Consider the following 25,948-nt stretch of genomic DNA (forward strand, 5'->3'; position numbering starts at 1 on the left):
TACTGAAATAATTCTGAATATTATTTTACTTCCAGTCGGATTTCAAAGCATTTAGAAATTTCTTGAGGTGAATTAAATAATTTTATTTTAAGGAAGGCACCAAGCACAAAACATGAATTCACCAGCAAATAAAAAGCTGGACTATTTTCCTTTATTTATTAAAGAATTTTCGTATAAGATTTGAAACCAATTTTTATGACACAGCTCATTTTACTTCAAATGACAAATGTCCACACAAATTATTATTGAGAATATTTTGAGTCCAGAAGCATGTCTCAGCCACAGTATAATTCTTAATTTATCAGCTGCCTGCTGCTCTTTTCCAACTGGTGACTGGTAATATATTTTGATTATTTTTTTCAGAAAGCTAAAGGGGAAAAAAAACTGAAGAGTTCCTGAGTTGAGAACTCTATACAGTGTGCAATCAATTTTCTCCTCATGTACAGCTGGTGATATATTGCAACATGTCTGTGCACTTACTGCTATTTCTAATGATTCTCTTAAACCCTGACACTTACATACGAGCTGTCCTTATCCTTACCTGAGAGTCCACCCACATCCATTTTCTTCAGGTTCTTCGCCTCCAGAATGCAGACTGTTAGTTTTCCTGCTGTCGGAACATAGCGTAGTGAGGTACAAATGTCTCCTAGTTTCTCTGGCTGTGGGAAAAAAAATGGCAAATACATTTAGAATGCTTCAAAATGTCCATATCTTTGCAGGGCTTGAGAACAGTCAAGCTTGACTGCAAGGGTCTTCCCTTAGTTGTAAAGGTCTCATGTTGAGGCAAGTTTGGAAGTGGCTTTCTGTGTGTGATTTTGTGTAAAAATATACATCATAGCTATCAAATTGACAAACCCAGCCAACTTAGACAATAGCATAAGCAACTCTTATTCCCAAGGTCATGGGTTTGAGACCCACGTTGAGTGTGGATTACATGGTTAGTGTAGTGGCTACCTCAATGCTGTTACAGCACCATCAACCGGGGTTCGAATTTTGCACTGCCCACAAGGAGTTTGTACATTCTCTCTGCGTCTGTGTGGGTCTTCTCCTGGTGGTCCAGTTTCCTCACACCATTCCAGGTCAATTGTGTGTAATTGGGCAGAAGGGAGCTGTTACCATGTTCTATGTTTGAATTTAAACTCTGAATGGTTTCCTGTTTTTAAAAAAAAAACACATACACACCCTGGCAAGTAAACCTTTGAAAGCAATCAGAATATTGTGTGTAGAAGATTGCGACCTTCTCGAGACGTATCAGTCTTCTGGTTTCCATCTAAGGTTGTTCAAGATGAACTGTGTGACCTGAGGCAGCTCCAGTCTGGGAGTGCTTTAAAATGTAAATCATTTAAAGATCGTTAAAAAGTGCTCCTTGATATTCTTCAGAGTTGTGCCTTGGGCAGAATGTGTTCTGAGAATTAGTTTACCACTGAAAAATGAAGATCTTAAAATTAGATTTAAAAATAAAAATATATTAGATTAGGAGGAGCAGATGGGCGCTGGACTACCACAAAAAAACCTCATTTTTTTTACCATATTTGTATAATGTACCATAACCTCCCATGAAAAATGGCATGAACAATGCCAGTACTTGTGTAGCAGAAGGCTGAAAATGCTGGAATTCGGGGGAACGATTCATAGGGAAAAAAGTCAACCTCAGTCAGGAAAGTTAGCAGGCCACAATTAAATTTCTGGATTCAGAAGATTCACCAGAGGCCGAACTTGACAGGGTGGGGGGAATTTGAAAAGTGGGAAGAAAATGGCCAAAATAAATTTGAAAAGGTAACTTGCTATTAGGTCTTTTTGATTCTGGAAAGCAGGACTACTCCTCTGGGTGTTACAAGGAGAATTTGGATCTCCTAATCCTTTCTTGCCTCCATCTCTTCTGTTCAAATGTGGATCATGAGCTAAAATGGTTTTGTTCTTGGATACAGTTGTCACACAACTGTTTCACTTTCTCCCCAAAGTACTTGTAGTTAACAATGACTTGAATATATTAATTTGGTAGAATTAATCCATTGAATGTGTAGATGTAAGGCCCATACAATCAAGCACTAATTTGCTAGGTTGAAATAAAAGGTGTAGAGAAGGAGTTTCCAGCCACTGTGACAGTCTAGGACCAGAGGAAACAGCCACACCACAAATTTAAGGGGTGTCCTTTAAAGAGATGAGGAGAAGTTTATTCAGCCAGGGGGTGGTGAATCTATGCAACTTGTTGCCACAGATGGCTGGAGAGACTCAGCCATTTGGGTATATTTAAAGCGGAGATTGATAGGTTCTTGCTAAGTAAGGATGTCAAAAGTTATGGGAAGAAGGCAGGAGGATGGGGTTGAAAGAAAATGTACATCAGCCATGATTCAAATGTTAGAGCAGACTAGATGGGCCTAATTCTGCTCCTATTTCTGATGGTCTATGTGGACCAATAAAATTTTCTCAAATTTAAAGCTTGAATTTATCCTCTTAAATTATTTGAAATTTGATCAGACATCATAATAATTTTCTAAGCATAACCTTTGAAAGAGTTTGGATGAAAGCAATTTGTAGCCTGAATCATGCCTGACCTGCACTATTGTCTTTCCAAATGTTGACAGACTGATACAAAACACTTTACCTCTTCTTTTTCAGCACTCTCCAGATCACGCCATTCTTCAAGCTGTTGCCCAAGGTCAACTTTGGTCATCAGAACTGTCACTTGACCAATGCAGTCATGTTTGGAGAATCGATCAAAGTCATAAACTGCCATCATCAACGTCTTTCCTCCCAACTCTTGATATGGAACCTGGGTATAAAAATCGGTTGAAGTTCAAAATGGCAGAGAATCTGCAGATTTACTTTGTCCTGATTTATTACACTTGACGTTATGATTGAAGCAAATTGCCTTGAATCAGGAATCCAGTAACTCCTGGGATTCGTTTGGATATGAAATGTCATTGAGAACATTTTCCATAAAAATCAATTATTTGTAGAATCACTCTGCCTATTCCATCATGATTTACAAAGCACTTCTTGGTCTTTTGGTCCCTTTTTGAATACCTAGCTTAGAGGGGCTTATCTCCATTTTACCTAAATAGATTTGGGATTGCCTGTTGCTTGGCATCTCATCAAATGCAAACACTTATTGGAAAACTTGGAGAAGTCAGTTTGCTCATTTGTGGAAACTATCTTGCTGTATTAATTATGCTGACCTGGATTTGCTCCATTTTGCGCAGAAAACACTTGCACCTTCTTCGATTTTGAACAAAGGGGAGCAAAGCTGACTTTGATTTTGTGAAGCAGAAAAAAAATATAATTTGGGCAACTACCATATCCGAAGGACATAATGCAATGAATTATTTACTGAAGGTACATGGTGAACTTGGGTAGTGTTATTTCAGATCTTTACGTGGGATTTTTTTTGTATGGTGTAATCATTCATTAGCTATTACTATCACAGCGTAGGGGGGATAATTCTGCTGGGTTGGTGGATCACAAAAGATGCATTATTCATAAGACTAAGAGACACATAGTAGAATAAACCTTCATTTTTAGTAATCCCTCTCAGATCTTCCCACACTGAGAGCACAGATGAAGAATTTGAGGCACAACTCATTAAATTCCATGGGACTATCTCTGTGCCACATAAGGCTCATGCCACCTCAGAACAGGATTGGAAGCAAGTTCTCGATCCTGAGAGACTGCATTAGAGGAAGGCAATAAAGTGGAAATAATTTCTTAAATAATAATAGCTATTTTACATGACAGATAAAATTATTGTGTTGTATTTTTCAATCAATCAAGTTATTGGTCATAATACAACACGAGCAATTAGGGTAGAAGTACGAGACAATATTAAAAGCAATTATTTAGGATAAGCTAAAGTAGGAGGTAGACTTTCCTATAAAGATTATAATTTAACTCTGATGAATTCTATATAAAAAGCTACAGAGGTGCCAGTTGGTTAACATACTCTCAGGAGAGAGGAAAATGCACAAGACTATTTTGTGGAACATAATTAGTTTGCACCTAGATTCCATAAGCAATGATCATTGTGAAATTGAAATTAATACTAGATTGTACCTCCTGAACATTTCAGAATTAGGTAAGTGAACTTTCAGTGTTTTCTGAGGAGAAGACGAGAAGTGTGCAAACGCTGGGGAACTGAAACAATGCCCACAAGTCTTCGAACAACTCAGCAGGTCACACAGCATAATGGTTCTAGATTACTGTTGAAGGCCCCCAAAACATCAACTGCCTTTTGCTTTCCTTGAATGCTGCATAACCTGCTGTTCCTCCAACAGTTTTGTGTATTGTTTCACAATTTTCCATGTGTTGCATCTAAGAAGCAACAAGTCTTATTTTTTTTAAAAAAGCAATTAACACAAATCACCTGAGTAACTTATGCAACACTGATAGTTAGTTTATTTGCTGTCCGCTTGCAAGTTTTACCTTGAATACGAAGGATTCGTTGAAGGTAGGGTTTAGAGTCTTTTTCTGAACTTTTGTCTCATATTTCTTCTTCTTGTCTGGGAGCAGGAAGACTTTGACGTAGGGGTCAGATGTTCCGCCCATGTCCAACGCAGGGAGTTCAGCTGCCTGAATAATTCCCACTGTTAGCTGTAAAAGACATGGAGAGTAGGCATTAAAAAAAAAGCTTGAATGTTACATTTTATCATTAAACAAAGTAGAAAGCAGGTCTTTCAATGGAAACTTAGTTGAATGTAAATAAAGAAGTGAAACATGAGAGTCTGCCGACACTGTGATTGCGGTAAAAGCACAGTAAGTGCTGAAGGAATTAAGCCGGTCTTGCAGCATCCATAGGAGGTAAAGATACATGACTGATGTTTTGGGCCTGAGCCCTTCTTTGAAGTATAAGCAACAAACAGGAAAGCATCTGAATAAAGACAGAATAATGGCAGGGGAAGGAGTCCAGAACAACAGTCAAAAGGTATTGACAATATATGTTAAGATATGTGATAATTAATTTTGGCTCTGTGAGAGGACACAGAAAGAAAAGGGAAGAGTGAGAGAGAGAGAGACAGACAGAGCTAGAGGAAAAGTGACAAGGGGAAGAAGAAGGGGTGGGGGGCGTACAACAGAAACTGGAGAAATCTATGTTAATGCCATCGGTTAGAGCTAAAATGAGGTCTCAGTCTGGCAGTGCATGAGACCATGGACAGACATGGTAGCAAGAGAATGGGGCAGGGGATTGAAGTGCATGGCCACTGGGAGATCCACGTTATTAAAGCAGACAGAGCCGAGGTGCTCAACAAAGTGATTTCCCAGTCTGCACCCAATCTCTCTGATGTAGAAGAGAGCACAATGGGAGTACCGGATGCAGTGGATGACCATTACAGATTCACAAGTGCTTCACTTGGAAGAACTGTTTGGGGTCCTGAATGGTGGTGAGGGAGGTTGGTGCAACAGTTAGCAAAAGGCCTTTACAGCACCAGTGATCGGGAGCAGGGTTCGAATCCCACACTGTCTGTATGTTCTCCCCATGTTGGTGTTGGTTTTCACTGGGGTGGGGGGGGAGGCTCCAGTTTCCTCCCACCATTCAAAATGTACTGAGGGTGTAGGTTAATTGGGTGTAAATTTGGCAACATAGACTCGTGAGCCAAAATGGTCTGTTACTGTGCTCTATGGAATGACTGGTTTGGAGGGAGGAGTGGACAAGGGAGTTACGGATGGAGTCATCCCTGCGGAGGGTGGAGGAGAGGGAAATATGTGTCTGGTGGTGGAATCACGTAGGAGGTGGTGGAAATGGCGGAGGAGGATATGTTGGAAGATGAAGGCTATTGGGGTGGTAGGTGAAGACAAGGGGAATCCTGTCCTTGATGCACATAGGGTTGGAGGGGGCCAGGGTGGGTAATGGAAGATATGTGGATGAGGGCAAAGTTGATAGTGGTAAAGGGAAAGTCATATTGTTTGAGGAAGGAGGACATCTCTGATGATCTGGCATGAAGGAGGAATTGAGAAAAGGGAATGGAATCCTTACAGGAACAGGATATGAAGAGATGTAGTCGGGGGGAGCTGTGGGAGTTGGTTGATTGTAGAAGATGCTGAGGTCCATTTGGTATGTCCTGCTTTACTTGATCTTTTTTAGTTTTGTCTTCTAATCAACAGAACATCTATTGGCAACCTATTTGATTTCTTTAGATTTAGACATTCAGCTCAGTAACAGGTCCTTCTGGCTCACGAGTCCATGGTGCCGAAATACACCAATTAACCTACAAACCCTGCACTTTTTTGAAGGGTGGGTGGAAGCTGGATCATCTAGAGGAAAAGAGCTAGAACTCCAAAGAAAGGATTGCTATGTTTTACAGATGACACACACACAGACTGTGGGATGCATGACAATGCTACGAAGAACTTGTCTGCCTCTTCTTTTAAGCTCCCAATGGCCCTATTCTGCCACCCATATTGGTCCACTGGCTAGATTCATCCTCACTCTTCCATTACAAAGCAGCAACAGTCTGGCAAGGTCAATGCCCATGCTACATACCACCAGAATTACATGACAAAGTGTTCTTAAAGCTTTGTGAATGTTTTTAAACAGGCTCTTCTCTGAGTAGCCAAGCCTTTGGAAAACCAATGTAACATTCGCAAAAAGAGTTGAGAGAAATTGATAAAATAAGATTAAATGGTAAGGAAGAGAGGAGATCACCTTGTCATAGCGCACTCCATTTAAAAAATGTATAACCTGCTTTAGTTCTTTTTCTTGGCAATATTAATACACAAGAAGAGTAAATTTCTGTCTTCCAGTTAAATGTCAAGGTGGAAGAAACACATCAGCAGTTTCTTACTCCCCTGTGGTGAGGAAACGATTGCAATGTGGCTTCCCCAGGAGGGTGAGACATTCAAACGTTTGTACTGACCTTGAGTGTTTGCAGTGAAGGCAGTTAAACTGTCACTCTGCAATGAAGTGGGAACGTGAGGAATTTCACATGACTCTCGTTTGACATTTAATGCCTTCTCAGGCACAAGAGCATTTTTTTTTAAATGGAATCTACATAAATTGTGCAAGGATAACAAAAAGCACACACATAACCTTGCCAAATGTCACATGCTTTCTGTTTTCAAGTTACTGAAGTCCCTGCACAAGGCTATAAAAAGGCAAGGGCAGGTTGCCATTTTATGAGGAATACTTTCAATGTAACTAATAAAACTTTTATTCACTCGAAAGTCTAAGTCATAAAAAATGGTTCCATTATCTTTGCAGGGAGAATGATATTTCATGGATACACGTGGGTAAATCCCACGAACAGCAGCAACCAGGGCAACAATGCGGTGGATATATTGATTCCTGCACAGTGTGAATCCTGAAAGACTGTGCCTGAGCCATTGTTTTCCTTTAAACTAATCCCAAAGCTCATTTCATTGTTCTGTAGCCAAGACTGCAGGCAAACCATAAGGGATCATCTCAAAAATAATGTTGTGGCATCATTCATTTAACTTGGAGAGATAATACCCAAATTACTAACGTTCCATTTCCTTGCATTAGATAGTCCCAAGTGGACATACTTGTAGTCTGCTCCCATTTAGTGTAACTGTGTTGTTGAAACTTACCACCACTGTTCATCGGGTCCACATTTCCCCAAATAGAACTTCTCCGCTTGCATTGAAAAGCAATCGAGGGAGGCTCCAGAAAGCAGGCTATCTGCTCATTAAACCAATTCCTTCAGCAGCCAGCACTAATTAGCTTGTTGTTTCGGTGGGGATAAACATCAGACAAAGCCAGCATCTATTTTTACTAGCCTATGGTCAAATCAGCCTGTAATTATTCTTAAAGTTGGGTGAATTGCATCAGTAGCAAGTGCTATCAGATACTCTGGTATGTTAGTCAAATGGAGAACCACTCCTTTTTTTTTTTAAACACCATGTGACTGAGAGCAATCAACAGTTTTCCCAAGGCGACACTGGAGATACTATTGCAGGAGGTAGAGAGAAGGGACATGTTCCTTTCTTTGCAGGGCAGGGGAAGGAGAGCTGTGCTGCAGTGTCAGGAGACTAGTTTCAAAGACCTGAATGTAGTACTGCAAAGGTCCTGTGACCTCACTCATATGGTTAAAACTAGTGAAGGCTCCACAAATGCAGTATCAAGGCTGCAGTATATTTCAGATTTCATTTTTATTGTCAGGGTATCTACATGACATCACATACAACCCTGAGATTCTTTTTCCTCTGGGCGAGGCAGAATCACCACTTACTGATAGTGCAAAACAAACTGTATACATGTCAACAAATAAAGAAATGTGAAAATAACTGTGAGGCTCTGGGCTGTGTTCACTACCTTTTGCAGGACTTTATACTCAGGGCTATTGGTGTCCCCATACCAGACTGTGATGCAGCTGGTCAGCACACTTTCCACCACATAACTGTAGAAATTTGCCAGGGTATTCGATATCATACCAAACCTCAGCAAACTCCTGCACCACCAGTTCCATGGTGTCCCATATTCCAATCAATTACTTACCAACAGGATTTCTCCCTATCATCTGCATGCCCCAATGGACTCTCATTAACAAAAATTGACTACCAACCTCACCAGTGCATGGCTAGCTATTTGACTGGCAGGTAGCCCAAACTCTTCATCTGTAAACTACCAATTTACTCAAGTGGGGGGCGGGGGGGTGGGGGGGATGTGGTGAAACATCACATAAAATCTGTGGTCATTGACCAGCTTCTTCCCGTTGATTTCAATAATTCTAAGGGGTCAAGGGGGCAAGGCAGTTCAACAGCAACTGTCCTTCCTGTGAAGACTGAAGCAAGGCCACCAGCCACCATTACGTCAACCTTCTACAGGAACTCTATTGAGAGCATCCTGGCTGGCCGCATCACAGTATGGTATGGTTGCTGCAGAGAAATGGATGAGGTCAATCCACAGGGTCATAAGAGTGCCAGAGTGGATCAATGGAGTCTCCCTAGCCCCATCAACGTGGTCTACCGAGATCATTTCCTGAAGAGGGCGTTCAAAATTATTGAGGACAACTTCCACCCTGCACACAGCTGCTCCCATCGGGAAAGAGATACAGGAGGGGTCAGAGCCAGCACCACCAGGTTGAGAACAGCTTCTTCCCACGGGCAGTGAGGAAACTGAACGACCAAAGGAACCGCTCGCACTGACCATTCGAGGCTCTCACATTCATAAAACAATGTTTATTAATTAATGTATAGTTTGTCTGGGCATTTTGTACTTGTGCAATCAGATGACAATAAACTTGAAATGTTAAATAGTAATTAGAAATATTAGTAATCACCAGTTGACCTCCAGGTGGTAATTGACCTCTTTAAATCGTACTGCTGCAGGTACTTCCAGCTGTTGGTGTGTTTATTTGTGCAACTTTAAGCTACGGTGATAGTGAAGTACTGATCTCCAATTTTACAACATTGGCAAGAGGTCAATGTGGCATGCCAACTGACATGATTTTCCAACTCATCTGAACATTTATAATAGGTCATAGAATTATAATTTATAATAGAATTGCAGCTGCTTACACACTGAGCAATATGGTGACGTGTAATTGCACTGCAAGTGTGTGCACGCGTGCACATCAGTCATAGAGCGTAACAAGTTCAGTTGTCATTATTGAGTTGTAGTTTGTGAACAAATCATTTTGCCCCTTGCATAATGACCAGAAGAATGACAATGTACAATCTGAGAACCAAACATTATAAGCACATAATGCTGGAGTAAGTTAAAATGCAGATGAGGTACTAGGTACTGTTGAGGAAGAAAATAGTGCATTCAATTTTTGAAACAAAAGTGAGGAAAACAGATAGAAGAATTGTGAAATGCAGTTACAGAGGAAGGACTTCGGTAATTTAAATGTTAACCATCACTTGTGGAAACTAAACTGGGAAGACAAGAGAGGATGACATTGGAAGAATGAAGCATGCAAGCTAAGATTTATGGTTGAGCAAAAGCCATAACATTGTTATGGCAGTAGTTTTTGAACACTGAGTTTATGTAATGATATTTCAGCTTCATAATGCAATGCAAATATCATTATACCCAATAATAGAAGGGAATACAATTTAAATTGAAAAGTTCAGCTCTCCCACGAAAAAGTAAAGTGACACATGTAAACGCTATCATTTATAAGATGCACTACCTCAGATATGCTAGAAATCAGACAGAGAAAGTGAGAGAGATAGCAAAGAGAAGGCAAGGGTAAAAAGAGCAGGGGTCAAGGGACCAGATCCTCATCATGAGATTAGGGTGTATTTCCTTTAACTTAGGGGTCTCCAAAGTGGTTGATATTGACCTCAAGGGTTGATGGGACCATCCAGGGGGTCGATAAATGCCATGGGGTCACCGGTGCAGACTCGAAAGGCTGACATGGCCTGTTTCTGCTCTGTAAATGGTTATATGGTTGGTATCATAGGAGTTGTAGAATGCCACCATCCTGGAGTTCAAAGGACAAGGGACTTGCAGATGATGACAAAGAAAGGTATTGAAATCTTTTCAGAAATTGTGGAGATTAAGGCTGCTACTTAATTTTTCTTTGAATAAGATATTTCTAGTTTTATGTGCTTATAATGTTTGCTTCTCAGATTCTACATTGTTAAGGAAAGCAGATTATTTGTACACTAAACATTTTGCAGAAGCTGTGCATTGAACATCCTTAATTCCAAAGCCCTGAGACTGTAGTGATCCCTGTGCAAAACATCACAGAAACAGGCATAATTTGAGTAAGAAATTTTTTTGCAGTTTTGATTTGGTCTTGAGAAAGTAACTAACTTAATGATCGCAATCAGTAATTGGTCCCAAGACTAAACCATATGGAGTTGGTTGAGCACAGTCAGGTTAGCAGTCAAGATGAATTGGCCATAGTACTTAATGGAATGGAATGACGATCAACTGTAGTTTGCCTCTTGGACTGCCCATTGATGTGAACATCTGGAGCAAAGCTTTCATGGGTTTGATGAGAGGAACAAATTGGCTGTTCTCCCATATATCCAACAGTTTTAGGGATGCATTGCCATGATATCATAAAAATGCGGCTCATTAGATACGGCCCGCTTTAAATTAAATTTTAAATTTAGATTTTAAAATTTAAATTAGACATACAGAACAATAACAGGTCCTTTCATCCCATGATCCCGTGCCACCCAATTGATCTGCAAACCTGTATTGTTTTTTGAAGGGTGGGAGGAAACCGAAGCATTCAGAGAAAACACACACAGATATGGGGAGAACAAACTCCTTACTCACAGACCTGTATTCAAACCCCAGTCGCTGGTGTTGCACCAGCAGTGAGCTAACCGCTACTCTAACTGTGCAACCCTTAATATTGAATGGTGTTTGCAAGCCGAGATATTAATATGAAGGAGCTTCAGAGCTGTAAATAAATGTAGAATGAGAGGATGCAGGAATGATTGAGGTGGCAGAGAATGGTCTGGGGAAGAGTGGGGGGCAGTAATATTTTTGGAGACCATGGATGCGTGTTTCTCTAGGCATTGCCAAAATAATGCCAGTATTTTAAATAATAGTTCAATTTAATCCGTACAATCGAGTTTGGTGGAACAAAGCAAATGTTTTATCCTAGTTGCTGGACTGCAAAATGTCTCATGAGTCCAAGTCAATGAGGCTTCTTCTTCCTTCAGCAGGTTGTCTTGGTCGTTCAGCAGAAGGCCCCAAGGAAATTGAGAACAGTGAGACAGGCCCATTTCAATGTCATTATCACCCTATTCCACAGAGTGATGGCAGTCAAATTCCCATAACTACCCTCTTCAAATAATGGCCATACAGGTATAGTTATAATATGCGGAGTGGCTAAGTAAGTTAACAGCATCAGCATGTTCGAACAAGGTAATGAAAATCCATCCGGTTGTGTTGGGCTACTGCAATTTTTTTTTAAAAACTGATGCATTTTGGAGAAAGCAGCAATGTTGAATACAAATAATCAAGTTTTTCTATTTTATTCATCTACTAAGTTACCAAAGGATAGGAGTGCACCAATCACTTCTTGATTCAATTGGATAATTATTAAATGTCAACTGAGATTCATCCCATTTTCCTGTTCATGATCTATATCTTTGATGTCCTCACCTGATAAAAGTCTATCAACCTTGGTTGAGCAAAATGCAAATAAGTATAGTTTACTTTTGTCAGCATGGATGAGTTGGGCTGAAGAACCTGTTTCCATGCTGCATAATTCTGACTCAAACATCAACTCTAACATCAACATGTTGCCACAGTCACACTACAGCTGCAATCTCTATTAGTTTAAACACTGAAATTTTTATCTTGACAAGCTGTTTTTTGAGGTGCCTTCATTCATCACAAGAAAAGTGAATGTCACCAGCTCAGATCAACACACTTGCACTCGGTGCATTTGGAGTCTCCAGTCAAGGGCAATTTGCAACTTGTGATCCAGAAGAGATGAACCTCATCATTAGTAACGGTTGCCCTTAAACTTGACAAAGCTCTTCGATATGATGACATTTGATAGATCCTTAAAATGGCATTTAACAATCTATTAGATTTCTGCTGCACTGGAAAAAACCTAATCCCAATTAAAATCAAGCTATATTAAAAGGGATTACATTCACTGCAGTGCTTTAGAAAGGCAATTGCTGCTTGGTTGTGGAACAAAGCAATGCTGATATTTAAGATAGCTGAAAGATGCAATGACTCACCTAAACAATTTTCATGAATTTCATCAACATTGGAAAAGGTGAAGTCTCAGTACTAACATCTCACCTGATTAGCCTGGAAATCATAATCCAATGAAAATTGTAGTTTGCCTAGTTTTTCTTCTTCTTTTGCTTCCTCTTCCTTATCTTCACCTTCAGTTAAACCAGTTTCGGCGTCATCATCATCCTGTTTAGCCTGTGAGAGGAAACAAGACTTGAGTGAGCTTTATTAAAGAGGTATTTAATAGTTTCCAATAATGGGGTAGCAGAAATGCAGATGCAAGTCAATCATTTATAAACACCCATATCAGAGGCATGATTAAGTAGAATATGCCTTTTGCTAGCTTTTGGACAAGCAATTCCAAGTCCATTAAGCTCTTTCCACAAATACAAAGTGGTTTAGTCTCAGTTTGAAAGCATCCTGGTTTGATTCCTGACAGAATTTTGTCTTGTTGTCTGACAGATCAATTAAGACTGCCACTTGAGTTGTGAACTGAATGCAGATGTACTTTATGGAATTTTGACAGCATTCAAGAGGATTTCTATGACATTATCTTGAGACTGCGATTGATTTTTCAAACATTTGAACTAGAAACATAGGCCACAAAAGGCAATCTACTATATAAATGACTAAGTGGTTCTTGCAGTGCAAATCTATAGAAAGCTAATGCGATTGAATATTAATATTCATACATGCAGATAATAATGTGCTTCGAAGAGAGCCAGCAATAAAAGAATCACTAAAAGAATCTTGACGATATCATTCTTCATTGTTCTAGCTTCAGGTCTACAAATCACGTTCGTGTTTAAATAGCTGTGCAACATGCCTTGACTTAACCATTAAAAGTCTTAAGACCACAATACGTTTATGGCAATGTGCACAAGCTTTTAAGTTCAAAGTTGCCTCTGTGGTTCAACAATTTCCACGTGACAATCTCTACAGGAAGGTTCAAGAGGGATTAATCTGTCTTTGCTCATCTGTCCTTATGACAGATGAGCAAATTGTTTAGGTGAGTCATTGCATCTTTCAGCTATCTTAATTGAACTGTGGAGGAGGTTTAATATCCAGGGAGAATAAGAAATGGGTGGTTTGAATTGTTGGTTCATTTCTTGCCAAGGCTAAGCAACTGTGACCCAGGAGAAATGTTTGAGAGCTAGGGAAAGGAAAGTGTTATTTCTGGGGGGTTTCTTTCTATTTTAATTGGTAGTCCTTCAATTCAAAGAAGGCACATTGTTGTGCAGTTCATCTGTGGACACGAAGGTGACTTTGTGGTCCAAGTCTGGAATCTCATTGCCACTTATGAATCTTTCTTTGGCTTGGCTTCGCGGGCGAAGATTTATGGAGGGGGTAAAAAGTCCACGTCAGCTGCAGGCTGCACTTATGAATAATATTTTCATAAATCTGTATTTTTCATAGCAATCAATTTTCTTGGCTGGAGGAATGGTTTGTTGTTGTGTTCCTTTGACCAATCAGAACTTCAAGTCCAATTGTGAGTCACAGTTTAGAACAAGGGTCTTAAAGTAGCGTTTTGATTTTGTGACCAGATGAATGACCTAGTGGCATCAATTCAAACCTCACTTTAAAAGCTGGGCCATTGAATCCCAATAAATCAAATTAAATCTGAACTTTGAAAGCCAATGTGACCATGAAATAACCGTTGGATATAACAAGCTATTTGATCTACAAGTATCCTGGCAAAAGATGCATAATATTCACTGGTGACCAGTGTGGTGAACTGCTTACCTGGCTCCCATACCCCTCCCCCCACCCCACGTCTTGGGACTGTACCTGTGGCACCTTCCTCTTTTGACCTTGTATAAAGCCCCTAACACCCTGACCCTTCTGCAGAAATCCTGGGTCACGGCACAGGATGAGGTCTTTGACCACTGTGAATAAGAGCCTGTCGAGCAGTGACCCAGTCTCAGCCTCTCGTGTTATTTACTATATGTCAACCTGGAGTCATGTGGGTTAGCATATCCTTCATTCTTTTATTGCCATCGAGCCAGGGAATTAATCCAGTCCTAGTTAATGGAGGAGGGTAGAAGAGTATGCTAGGAGGATCATGGAAATTAATCGTCGATCTGGTGAAGCTACAAGAGGTGGAGGGGGGGTGGGAAACAGGGGGACTACACGGACGCTGAATTAAAAAGGGCAGCATACTGATGGACAAATCAGCAGTGAACCAGCTGAAACATTGCAGTACTTTTGCATTGAGTGTGGGTTTAGGGTGGAGAACTTAAATAGATAAAGGGAAGCAGAGGGTCCATCGATTTATGGTGATGGCAGTGGAATCCAACTCAAATGCAAATGACCAGATTGAAGCTGGGTAACGGACTTCATCCAGAGCATGACATAGATACATCTGACATTTATCATTATCTGGTTTGCTTCACTCTTTCTGACATCAAAAACATTTTGGTAAGCACTTGAGATACTGCACCAATATTCTTCTGCAAAAGCTGTTTCAGTAGAGAAAAGACATCTGGATCTACCTGATAATGATAAACAGTGACTATGCAAGTCCTGGAGACTAAAAGCAATGCAAATATAGCTCAGCCAAATACTGATATCAGTCTGTGTTTTTTAAAATCAGAAAAGTGAGGGATATAGTCATGTATAGTGCTACAAAGTGATACTAACTCGTATCCTTGCTGACCAACAGATAAATGTGAGTTTAATTGAAAATTGTACATATTGATTATATTGCAGAAGATAAATAACTGAGAAGTATAAATTTCCTTCCTTTTTATAAGGGACTTTTATTTATAACATATTGTTGTCTCAGTTTTTTTAAAACTTTCTTCCTTTCTAGGGGTTTATCCTTTTTTTATCTTCTACTTTTCTTTCTCTTTTCAATATTATCTTTGATATATTCTGAAGAACATGTCAACTGTTAATTCAATCTAATCCTAGATTTAATGTTTTGGATAAGATTAAGTTAAGAGACAAATTATGGCTTTGTTTTCGATTTAAAATTTATGTATGTTATGCATATGATTTGGTTTAGGCTATTCACTAGATTATTATGTGTATGTTTTTTTTCAGGCCCCAAACCATTTTATTGTTCACTTTTGAAGCCCAATATATCTCTGTCACCAGTCTTTATTTCTCTCTGGCCTTGTCACTTCTACTGTGCTATTTCAGCCCGTCTTCTCATTCCTGGCCTTCAGAATGTTTTAATGCTGTGGAGTACTGGCAACTGCATTTATAAACAAACACTAAATGAAAGGCACGCTAACCCTTTATTCCAAGAGGAAGACAAAAATAAGCTTTGGAGCACTCAGTATGTTGATGCGAATTGAGCAAAGGATACGAGACCAAGAAGATAAAAGAAACCTTTTCAAATGAACCTTTGTAAAAGTTCAGAAGAAAATACTTCTTTTGCAGTCAAAAGTCTACAATCATTTTTTTGGAAAACATTTCTTGGCCAGGAGGATAAATAGCTACCACCACCTTTGTCTCACCCAGATCCCCATCAGTGAAAGAAACTATTGTATTGGAAAGGACTATTTAAAAAAAATGGAAGCACTATTGAACCAAAGAACAAATGCAATGTCCTCTTTAAAACCAGATAACATTCAAAGTGAAATTCTTTGGTCAGCTAATGCAATCCACTGCCTTTAGTTTATGTTGCTAAGCTTAAATTCTCCTATGAATTCAAATCTTTTCAGCAATACATTCCTATTTTGCTCTGTTGCGTCCTTAAATGATTGAACAATTGCAAAGTTTTAGTATTCATTACGTTTATATTTTAAACCACATAGCTGGCTCAGTTCTGAAGGACGTTGTTTGCAGAATGAGCCTGTGATAGAAAGTGAACGGTGCGGCGCCAGTGATAAGGCCCTTTAACCTTGACCTCGCTGAACTACTGTGGCAGAAGCATCTGTCTGGGACAACATTTGTAGAAATGACCACTGCACCATGATTGTGGAGGAACAAACCCTGCTTTCACACAGAAATAGTCTTTGTGGTACTGCAACCATGCTAAATAGAATGGACTCAGAATATATAATGTGAGGCATTGATAGGTTGGAGAGCAAATACAGAGGATACCTGTTTAAGGTGAGTGAAGGAATGATATTTAGGGGAGATGTCAGAGATACCTTCTTTTATACACAGAGAGTGGGGGGGAACCTGGAATGTACTGCTGGGGGAGTTGGTGGAGGCTGGTACAAAAGGGACACTTAAAAGACTCCTAGATAGGCACGTGGATGTAAGAAAAATAAAGGGTTCAGAGCTGTGAGGGGGAGAAGGAATAGATTGATGTGTATATAGTTCAGCACAACATTGTGGGCTGAAGGGCCCATATAGTGCAGTAATATTCTATATATCCAGCAGCACAAAACTGGGTATCATGAGATGCAGTGAACCACTATCAATACAAAATGTCTGTACTATTGCAAACAATAAGCTCATGGCCTGACATAGCCCTCATGCTACCACTTCAATCAAGCCAAAGGTTCAACTCTATTCCAGAGCAGCACCAAACATATCTAAAAAAAATGGGACCAACTAGTGAAGTTGCAATGGAGATCTACTTACATTTAGAACAGCAGAAGGTTGCAAACAACAGATCATATTAAAGCCTCTATTGTCCTGACTCGTGACTGTGAATGGTGGTGGGCAAATAAACATGCAATGAAAGGAGGAGGTTTCAAGAATATTTTTATTCTCAAAATGGTGGGGCGGACAAAAGGCAAGACTGAAACATTGGCAAGCATATTCCACTAGAAATGCCAAATAAAATTCTATCTCTCGATTTGGACATCATTGGAGCCAGCCTTCAACCACTTTGATTCACTCCACTGCTGATTGGCCAAAGGTTGCAAGAGATGAGAGCAACTCAGCTGCAGTTCTGAAGACCAATGCTCCAAAATTAACCACACCTCTGACTAAGCTGGTATCTACTTGAAAATATAGAAAATTGCCCACTTTTGTCATGTTCATAAAAACGAAGGCAACTCAAACCCAGCTCATTACTACCAAATGATCATCGCCTGAAAGAGAATATGGTGTCAACAGTGCTACCAAAAAGCTATAGGGTGGCTCACTAATGCCTTATTTAGGTTTTTCCAGGACCATCCAGCTTGAGACCTGTTCACAGCCTCCACTCAAACATGGACCATGGAGTAGGGAGCTGACACGAGGTTTGAATGTCTGCCCTTGACCAGCAAGCTGAGGAGCCCTCTCAAAACTGAAATCAATTGACATCAGGGGAAAGCATCCTGCTGGTTGGTATCAAACCCCACATAAAACAAGATAGTTCTTTTAGTAAGACGGGAACATTGGATATGCCTTTACTAAGCTTTAGGATAGCAGCCTCCTACTTGACCCCTGAATATCCACTGTCAGAATTGCTTTTGTGCCTTTAACGTTTTTTTTAAATTGGAAATTCAATTGCATAACTCCTGCTGATGTTTTATTGACAGTTGTTCACATGCCTGTAATTATATTTGTAGTGAATGTGTTTCACACTGCTACGGGAAGAACAATGTGTGTGAGCTTTAAGCAGCCATGACTTTATCTTCACTCTGTCCTTTCACACAAACAGTTTATATCAGAGAAATATCATCACTCCTCCTTAGGGTTCATTCAGAAGGAAATGTTTACTAATGATAGGTCCAAGGAACACACTTCAACATTGAAATATTTTTAACTTGTTTTCCAATTAAGTTATTTTAAGTACTTGTGATTGAACTTCTCAAGTCTGATTTGTCAGCAAAAAAAAAAGAATCCCACTCTTGTGTTTGCCACCAAGAAGCCAACTTTACCACCAAACATGCAGGGAACATAGCTTTCCATCGTTTATCAACTAATACCTTCTCTGCACAAAAAAAAACAGATCATTGTTCCCTTGGCAATTCTTAACCCCTGCTATCAAATCATGACTTGTATTCAAAATGTGGCTTTATTAAGAGCAAGTCAGCATTCATTTGTGGCGCAAGATTAAATTGTAAAGCCAATGCAATGCAAATACTTAGAAGAACCTACCATCCAGTTGAAATCCAGGATAGTCAGAAAAAATGTTCAGACAATACAGATCAGGAAGTGCACAGAAAAAAAAATGAAAAGACAAACAAGAAGTGAACCATCAAAAACATCGCAAAGAGATATGACACAGACAGATTAAAGCTGGACAAGTTGTTTGCAGATGGTAAGAAGAGATTTTGTTTGCTTAATGCCATCACGTGTAATTCAAAATTAGAAAATATGATAATCAGTCACTTCAGCTTATTTTTAAAATTGCTCTTCTACCAGATTTCCGTCTTCTCTTTTCTCTTCTCTTGGTCTATGGTTTTCAAACATTGAAAAGAAGCGTCGTTGTCATGTGGATGCCTCACAAAGAGACAACACTGCTGTGTCTACAACTGCAACTACCTTCTGCCTGCCTGCCGACACCAACAGAAGCAATCAAATGCAGTCACTTGAAATGATTATACTCTACTGAGAGCACAGTTGATAGTGGCAAATGGGGTCACTCAGTGGTATCTTATAAATTATCAGCCTATACTGTGGTTTTGTCCTTAGGTTCGAATATCCTAATTTTTGCACTTTATTTCTGCATGGATTGAAGGACACGGGTTTTCTTTCCATTCATTTGAAGAGAATACAGCCCATATTGATATGAAGTAGAGCAGCATCAAGCAATGTATTGATTTTTTTTTTTTTAAATGCCCAGAATGTCATATTACTGCAAATCAGAAATCTGCACTGTTTAAAAAATTACCAAAGATTCTGACATGACAAAGCAGCTGAATTAGGAAAAAAAGAGTTTATGGCCAAAAGACATCATTGGTCCTGAACACAAACAATATTACTCTGGACAATCTTGGATATAAACTTCAATAATATTTTCATATACACTTGCTTTCTAAATTTGGTGAGAATCCAAACTCTGATTAATGTAAAATAATACATCACCAGCTCCTATCTATTTTTCCAAATGCACTTTGAAGGTTCTCAATTAGAAGTCAATTGTAGGGAAGATGTGATAAATATCCAGAGAAGTTGTCCACGAAGACCAATTGCAGAATGAAACAGCTGTAGTGAATGATAACAGGCTGATGTAATTGAAGAAATCAGTTGTTCAATGATTGGTACACATGGTTTTATAATAAACATCTAATCAAGAATGAGACAAAACCAATTGTATATTTTTGGATTAGTGCTACAGATATTGTATATGATAGGAATTTCGTAAAGATTAGATAGTTTTGAGAGTTAAGGAAGGGTAGATGAGGTGTCTCCCCCCATGAATGTGGAGCTTGGATGACTCCCTAATGCAGCAATGAGCAGCAAGCACTGAATTGTGGCGGCGATGGAAGCTCATGATCTGACAAGCTCAAACTAATCAGGATCATGGTCTGAACAAACATTAGGTCATGTATGAGGTTGCAAAAACTCGTCAAGTAAAGATCATTCAGTTTAAGCATTAGTTACATTTCAGGGGAAAATATTTAGTAAAAGCTGGTTCTTCTGTGAATAATAGCAAAAAAGATTGGAGATGAATCAATGCCGATATGGAATTGTTATTGTCATTTGTGAGAATTTTTCCGATTGTGGTCACTACATCAAAATGGCAGCCCATGGAATTTCTTACACTTCCTTTGCATCAATGCAATAAATTTGGTTTCTTCCCCGAAGCAATGGTCATTGGATTATACTTTGCTTCCAGTCATCCTGTTTTGAATTGCTTTGCAATATTGCCTGGATATGTAATTACAACTATAACTGCTCAATTACTTTTGAAGGTCTGCCGAAGAAAATTATATTCCATTAATTTTATATTGATGTTGCACATTGCCTTAATATGGACTACTTTGTAATAAATGACATTTTGTATTATCGATATCTGTAAATCTTTTCTTATGTTTCCATTCTCAGTTGCAAATTTACATTATGAGTGGTTTAGCATTTTGGTCTATTATATCGTTAAGAAAATGGCAAAAATAAAATGACCACACAATGGCTTTCACTCAATATGTCCTTCTGGCTGATAAAACATAGTTCTCAGGAAATGCATTGTGTTCCAATTCAAACCCTCTACTAAGTTCAGCCCTGGATCCCTAAGGGTTTTAGTTTAATTGGAAGGCTTTCATGTGAAACATTTCCACATGAGTACCAGTATGACATTAATGTCATTCATTTTGAATTGTCTTTTGACTTCTCAGCAATGTTTAGAGATTGTAATGGAGCAGGGAAAAAAAATGGAAATAACAAATTCTGTCCTTCCTTGTACCCATTGTCTGGGCTGAGGGACAATGGGAATTTTTAAAATCTAGTCCACTTTCTTGAGGTGACTGACATAACAATATCAAATGACATTTCTAGTATCCAAGTTTAAATAGATTTTAGGCAATAATACATATTTTGGGATTTATTTTTTTTTCTTTCTGGAAAATTTCATTTACGTTCAATAATAATTTTATTCCAAGTCAACATTAAATTAATTTTAAGCACAAATTCAGTCAAAAATTTATTATCATTATTTCTGCAATTGGAATGTTTCCAGCACTAAATTAACTGCAGGATGTCACCTGAAGCTGTTCACATAGAAGTGCTGCAAGTTCTCAATGACTGCATTTAGATTTGCTTCATTCTTTTCTGTCAAATAAGCCCACTTGGTCCCTCCTTCAAAAGAAAAATGCTTGAATTTAGACAAAGAAACATTAAAAGCAGTACTATGGAATTTTGTTGACCAGAATCACAATTTGTGTGGTTTCCATCAGGAGCTGCATGTTGGCCTTATGCCTGCCACATCATGGCCACTGGGAGGTGAATCAGCATTTAAGGAAACAGACATGGAAAAGACTGCTTGACAGTGACATCAAATAGAGTCCCACTGTTTCTTAGTGTGCAGTGAACTGGGATTCACTGGTAGTGTGTTGTGCTGAAGGCTGGCTCCGCCTCCCGGCTCTACCCTCATCTAGTCACATATAATCCTGGTTTCCCGCCTAAACCCAGAAACCCTCCGAAGACCACTACTGAGAGACCCTACCCATAATAAGAAGCTAATAAAAGCATTTGTTCTCCTTCCAGTTGTGAGAGCTTTTATTCTCGCTATACTGTGTCAGTGCTCAATAGGAATAAGGAGATCATCGATGGGTTCTGAGCTTCTTTTGAAGGAGACCTGTTCATTGGGCTCTGGGAAGGACCACAACAGTAATACAGGACAGAATCTGGGAGATGGCAGATTGAAAGAGTGTGATAATAGAGTGAGTGGAGGGAATAGGAATAGGGGTGAAAAGGATGGTGGATGGGGGCTGCATTAGCAAGGTTAAGGCCAGCTCCTATGAGATCCAGCCCTGGAAGCATCTGAAAAATAATGCTTGAGGAGAGGAATCATTCAGCTGGCAACCACATCTGGTTCAATTGTATGAGCTCATCATTTTAATTAGATACAAATCTGGGTCTGTCATATCTCAAGAAAGTTAAGACATGCATACATAATAACTATATGTAAAATAACCATAAAATAATTTCAGAAAAGTCAAGATAACCATAAACACATTAAATATCCTCTTATTAAATGGACTGGATGTGATACTAGAGATGTAGCTCAATTAATACTTTAGCAATAATATTAAACAATAATTTATGCTGGGTGTTAATACAAATTGGTGGCATTACATTTGCCACCAGTCATACATACCCTTTGATGTTCTCTCTTACTGAAGTGAATAGATTTGGTGAACTGAATATCAGGTATCCAATTCAATACCATTTGTTTTACATGGCATCCACAGATGAATTTATTCTCTAATTTATAGGACTATCTACTTAAATTCTCAGCAACGATGGATTCTGAATATGGTGAAGAATTTTTTGCAATATATTTTTAGATGACATCAAGTGTAAAACTTTAACCTATAACTATTCACTGTGATTGGTTTAGTATGTTAACCTAATTTGGAATACCAGTTTAGGTGTTTGCTCTGAATTATAAATACAAAAATACCAAACCAGACTTATTACGAATTTAACAGGATGTTTTCAAATAACACGGCAACCAGCATTTTAAAATGTATATAAACATTTTAAATATAATAAATATTATTTTTTAACATCACAATCCTTGTTTTGGGATTCAACGGTTTAAACATGGACAAATGCTATGGATCTTTAGAACTTTTATGTTAAAGATTCAAATTCAGACACATTACTCAGTTTTGGTTTGGTTTCCTGTGTGTTCTTGTAATTCTACGAGTGGTGATAGCTCTATGTTTGAGGTGGGGACCTATAACTGTCTTCCTGAAGTAATTAAATACATAAAAGAAAGAACAAGTGTACGACTTACAGCCATATGTCCTTTGTAGAAATCATATTACAAATTTCATTAAAACAAAGCAATCTTTATCAAAGAACAGATGGGCCAAAATGTTTGAGCAGCATCCATGAATAATTGTGCAGGTTTTGGAACATATCCATTTGGCATGGCTATTCTGATTTTAGCTATGTTCTTGTAATGCATTTTAAAAATGTTTCATGTAATGTAAAATGCATGCTTTACCCCACAAAGCCAAGATAAATTTAGCTTTTTGTTTGCTTCTTACAGACAGCAGGAGGCTGCGAGAATTGCAGAACCTAACTTGAGAAGAAGGAAACTCAAAAGAAACACTCAATATCTTGGCTCCTCAGAGGTTACAGGCTACCCATGCTCATTTGTTTTTGTTCTGTCAAAGTTTAATATTAGTAAATTATGGCAATTTGAATTTCAGTTTTTATTTAGATTTTATGATTCTGGTGTTGTTAAACCCCATCACTGCTGTCCACCTTCATTATAGTTCTGCACTGTTTCAGGCAGATGAGAAATTAGACATGATCCGATGTCAAAATTGCCTCATGAAAGACGTGTTCATTATTTCAGGATGTGGATAGTCAGTAGTAAATTATGCTCCAATAGCAGTAACTGATGCTGGCATGAAATTTGATGTTTCAGTTCGCCTTGACCGAGTCAAGGTGAACTTTAATGGAGAATTTTTAATCTTCCACTGCAGTGATTTTCCAACTGCCCCTTAAACTCACATTCTATCTTAAGCAATCCCTATGCCATAGATGCTCCGTGATTAGTAAGGGATTGGTTAAGGTGGTATGTGAAAAAGGTTTGAAAAACACTGTTTTAGTCGTACCTCATTGACTTGTTAGGCGCACGGAAATGGGCCAATGACAAATTTTCTGAAATGAAGTATTTCAGTAACAATTGGGTGTAGAGCAGTGCTTCTCAACCTTCCCCTCCCCACTCACGTCCCACTTTAAGCCATCCCTGACTAACCACAAAGCACACATTTGAGGTTCGCATTTATCAAAGTATTTCAGTAACAATTGGGTGTAGAGCAGTGCTTCTCAACCTTCCCCTCCCCACTCACGTCCCACTTTAAGCCATCCCTGACTAACCACAAAGCACACATTTGAGGTTCGCATTTATCAAAGTATTTCAGTAACAATTGGGTGTAGAGCAGTGCTTCTCAACCTTCCCCTCCCCACTCACGTCCCACTTTAAGCCATCCCTGACTAACCACAAAGCACACATTTGAGGTTCGCATTTATCAAAGTATTTCAGTAACAATTGGGTGTAGAGCAGTGCTTCTCAACCTTCCCCTCCCCACTCACGTCCCACTTTAAGCCATCCCTGACTAACCACAAAGCACACATTTGAGGTTCGCATTTATCAAAGCTTTGCCAAAAACCAGGTTTGATAACATGGACTCGTGTTTTTTTTTCCCCTCCTCCATTACCTTACCTGATTTCCACCTGAGCCTTTCACGTCTTTCATGTTGATGTCATTCTTTTTCCCCTTTCCCTTCTCCTTCTTATTCTTCTTCTTTTTACAGCAGCATTTCTTGCAGATGCAGAGACAGCAGGTCAAAAGAAGTAGGCCGCTGACAATAGCAATGGCTATCAAGGCCCACGGTGGCACTGGCAAATGGATTTGGAAACGTGAGTGGTCAATCGGACATCAATCCTAGCAACAGCACTTAGCCCTTCCTGGCAATCATTTTATTTTAAAACGAAAAACTGCTTTAAATCGCTAATACACCCTTGGCAGCGCTTTTCACCAATCACTTCGTTCTCATGGACTGCTCAAATGTTATCTTGGGACGTCTATTATGCATGAAGAGGCAAAACACGTTGTGAGGAGGAATTAAAATCAACTAATGCTTAATATATGGGAGATCAGCACTATGTCAGGAAAGTTTGGGGCCTGTGAGGTTGAGGGGAGATGATAAGAATCGAAGAAAGAATGGAAGGACCAGCTCAGAGCGGGATAAGCAACTCTCATTTATTTTTTATTTGGAGTCCAGGTCAGGGGAGTTAAGGGTCTTTTGTAGAAGATACAGTACATTTAACAGAGGATGAAGATCAGCCGGATCAGAGCCAGATGATCTCCAGCCTCTGATGAATGTATGTACAGTGCATGCTGTTGCCTGGTGGTGATCAATATTAGGACATGACCTGAAATGGGTCCAAAGCTGTTTCCCTTCTAAATACATGCACCCTGGACGATGACAGTAGCCAGCACTTGGATCCTTTATCACCGGTGTATATTTAGTTTTGAAGACTATACTTGTATCAAATCTGTCTATTAATCATTATGTAATAATTTAATCCTATTAAAACTGATGTATTAAAAAAATCAAGCATTTATAAAATATTTATTCAGTATGGATTTTCATTAAACACGTTTTGCTCTAAAGCAATATTATCCCCTCTTCATCACTCCTTCTCAAAAGCATCTTAGATTCGTAGTTATACACCATGGAAACAGCCCAACTCATCCACACCTAAGCTAGGCCCATTTGCTGGTGTTTGGCCCATTTCCTTCAAATGTTTTTCTTATCCCTGCTCCTGTCTTTTAAACATGGATGTATTGGCCTCAACCACTAGCAGCTCCGTTCATGTACCATCACTTTCTGTGTGAAAAATGGGCACCTCGATTTCCCTATAAATCTTTTCCCTCTCACCTTACGCATATGCTCTCGAGTTTTAGATCCCCCATACCTGGGAAGAAGAATGTGATCATTCATCTCATCTATACCTCAACAAGATCACCGTTCAACAACGTATGCTTCAGGGAAAGGAGCCACAGCCAATCCAGTCACCCCCTGCACTCAAATGGTCCAATTCTGGCAAGATACTTGTGAATCTTTTTGGCACACTCTTCAGCTTAATAATATTCTTCCTGAAGCAGCAATCTGAATTGCACCCAACACTCCAGGTACGGTCACACCATTGGCCTGACAAGCTGTAACATGATACCCCCACTCTTGTACTCTATGCCTTGACCAAAGAAGAAACATGTGCCATACAGCTTCTTTACCACCTTGTGTACCTCTG

The 25,948-nt window shown here is 39.2% G+C and overlaps 1 protein-coding gene across 11 annotated transcripts in view; it reads right to left on the reverse strand.

The window, feature by feature from the left end:
- The window catches only part of LOC138765025 (synaptotagmin-B), a 228,141-nt gene that overhangs the window by 48,742 nt on the left and 153,451 nt on the right, over nt 1-25,948 (reverse strand). For all 11 annotated transcript variants that reach the window (XM_069941654.1, XM_069941659.1, XM_069941655.1 and 8 more), the window contains 5 exons: nt 24,354-24,529; nt 12,680-12,808; nt 4,420-4,587; nt 2,606-2,773; nt 542-659 (listed from right to left, as the gene is read on the reverse strand). In XM_069941654.1, the coding sequence (XP_069797755.1) occupies nt 542-659; nt 2,606-2,773; nt 4,420-4,587; nt 12,680-12,808; nt 24,354-24,529 (759 nt within the window). The remainder of the gene's footprint in view (nt 1-541; nt 660-2,605; nt 2,774-4,419; nt 4,588-12,679; nt 12,809-24,353; nt 24,530-25,948) is intronic.

The sequence above is a fragment of the Narcine bancroftii genome, chromosome 5, assembly GCF_036971445.1.
Source record: "Narcine bancroftii isolate sNarBan1 chromosome 5, sNarBan1.hap1, whole genome shotgun sequence".
NCBI classification, from domain to species: Eukaryota; Metazoa; Chordata; class Chondrichthyes; order Torpediniformes; family Narcinidae; genus Narcine; species Narcine bancroftii.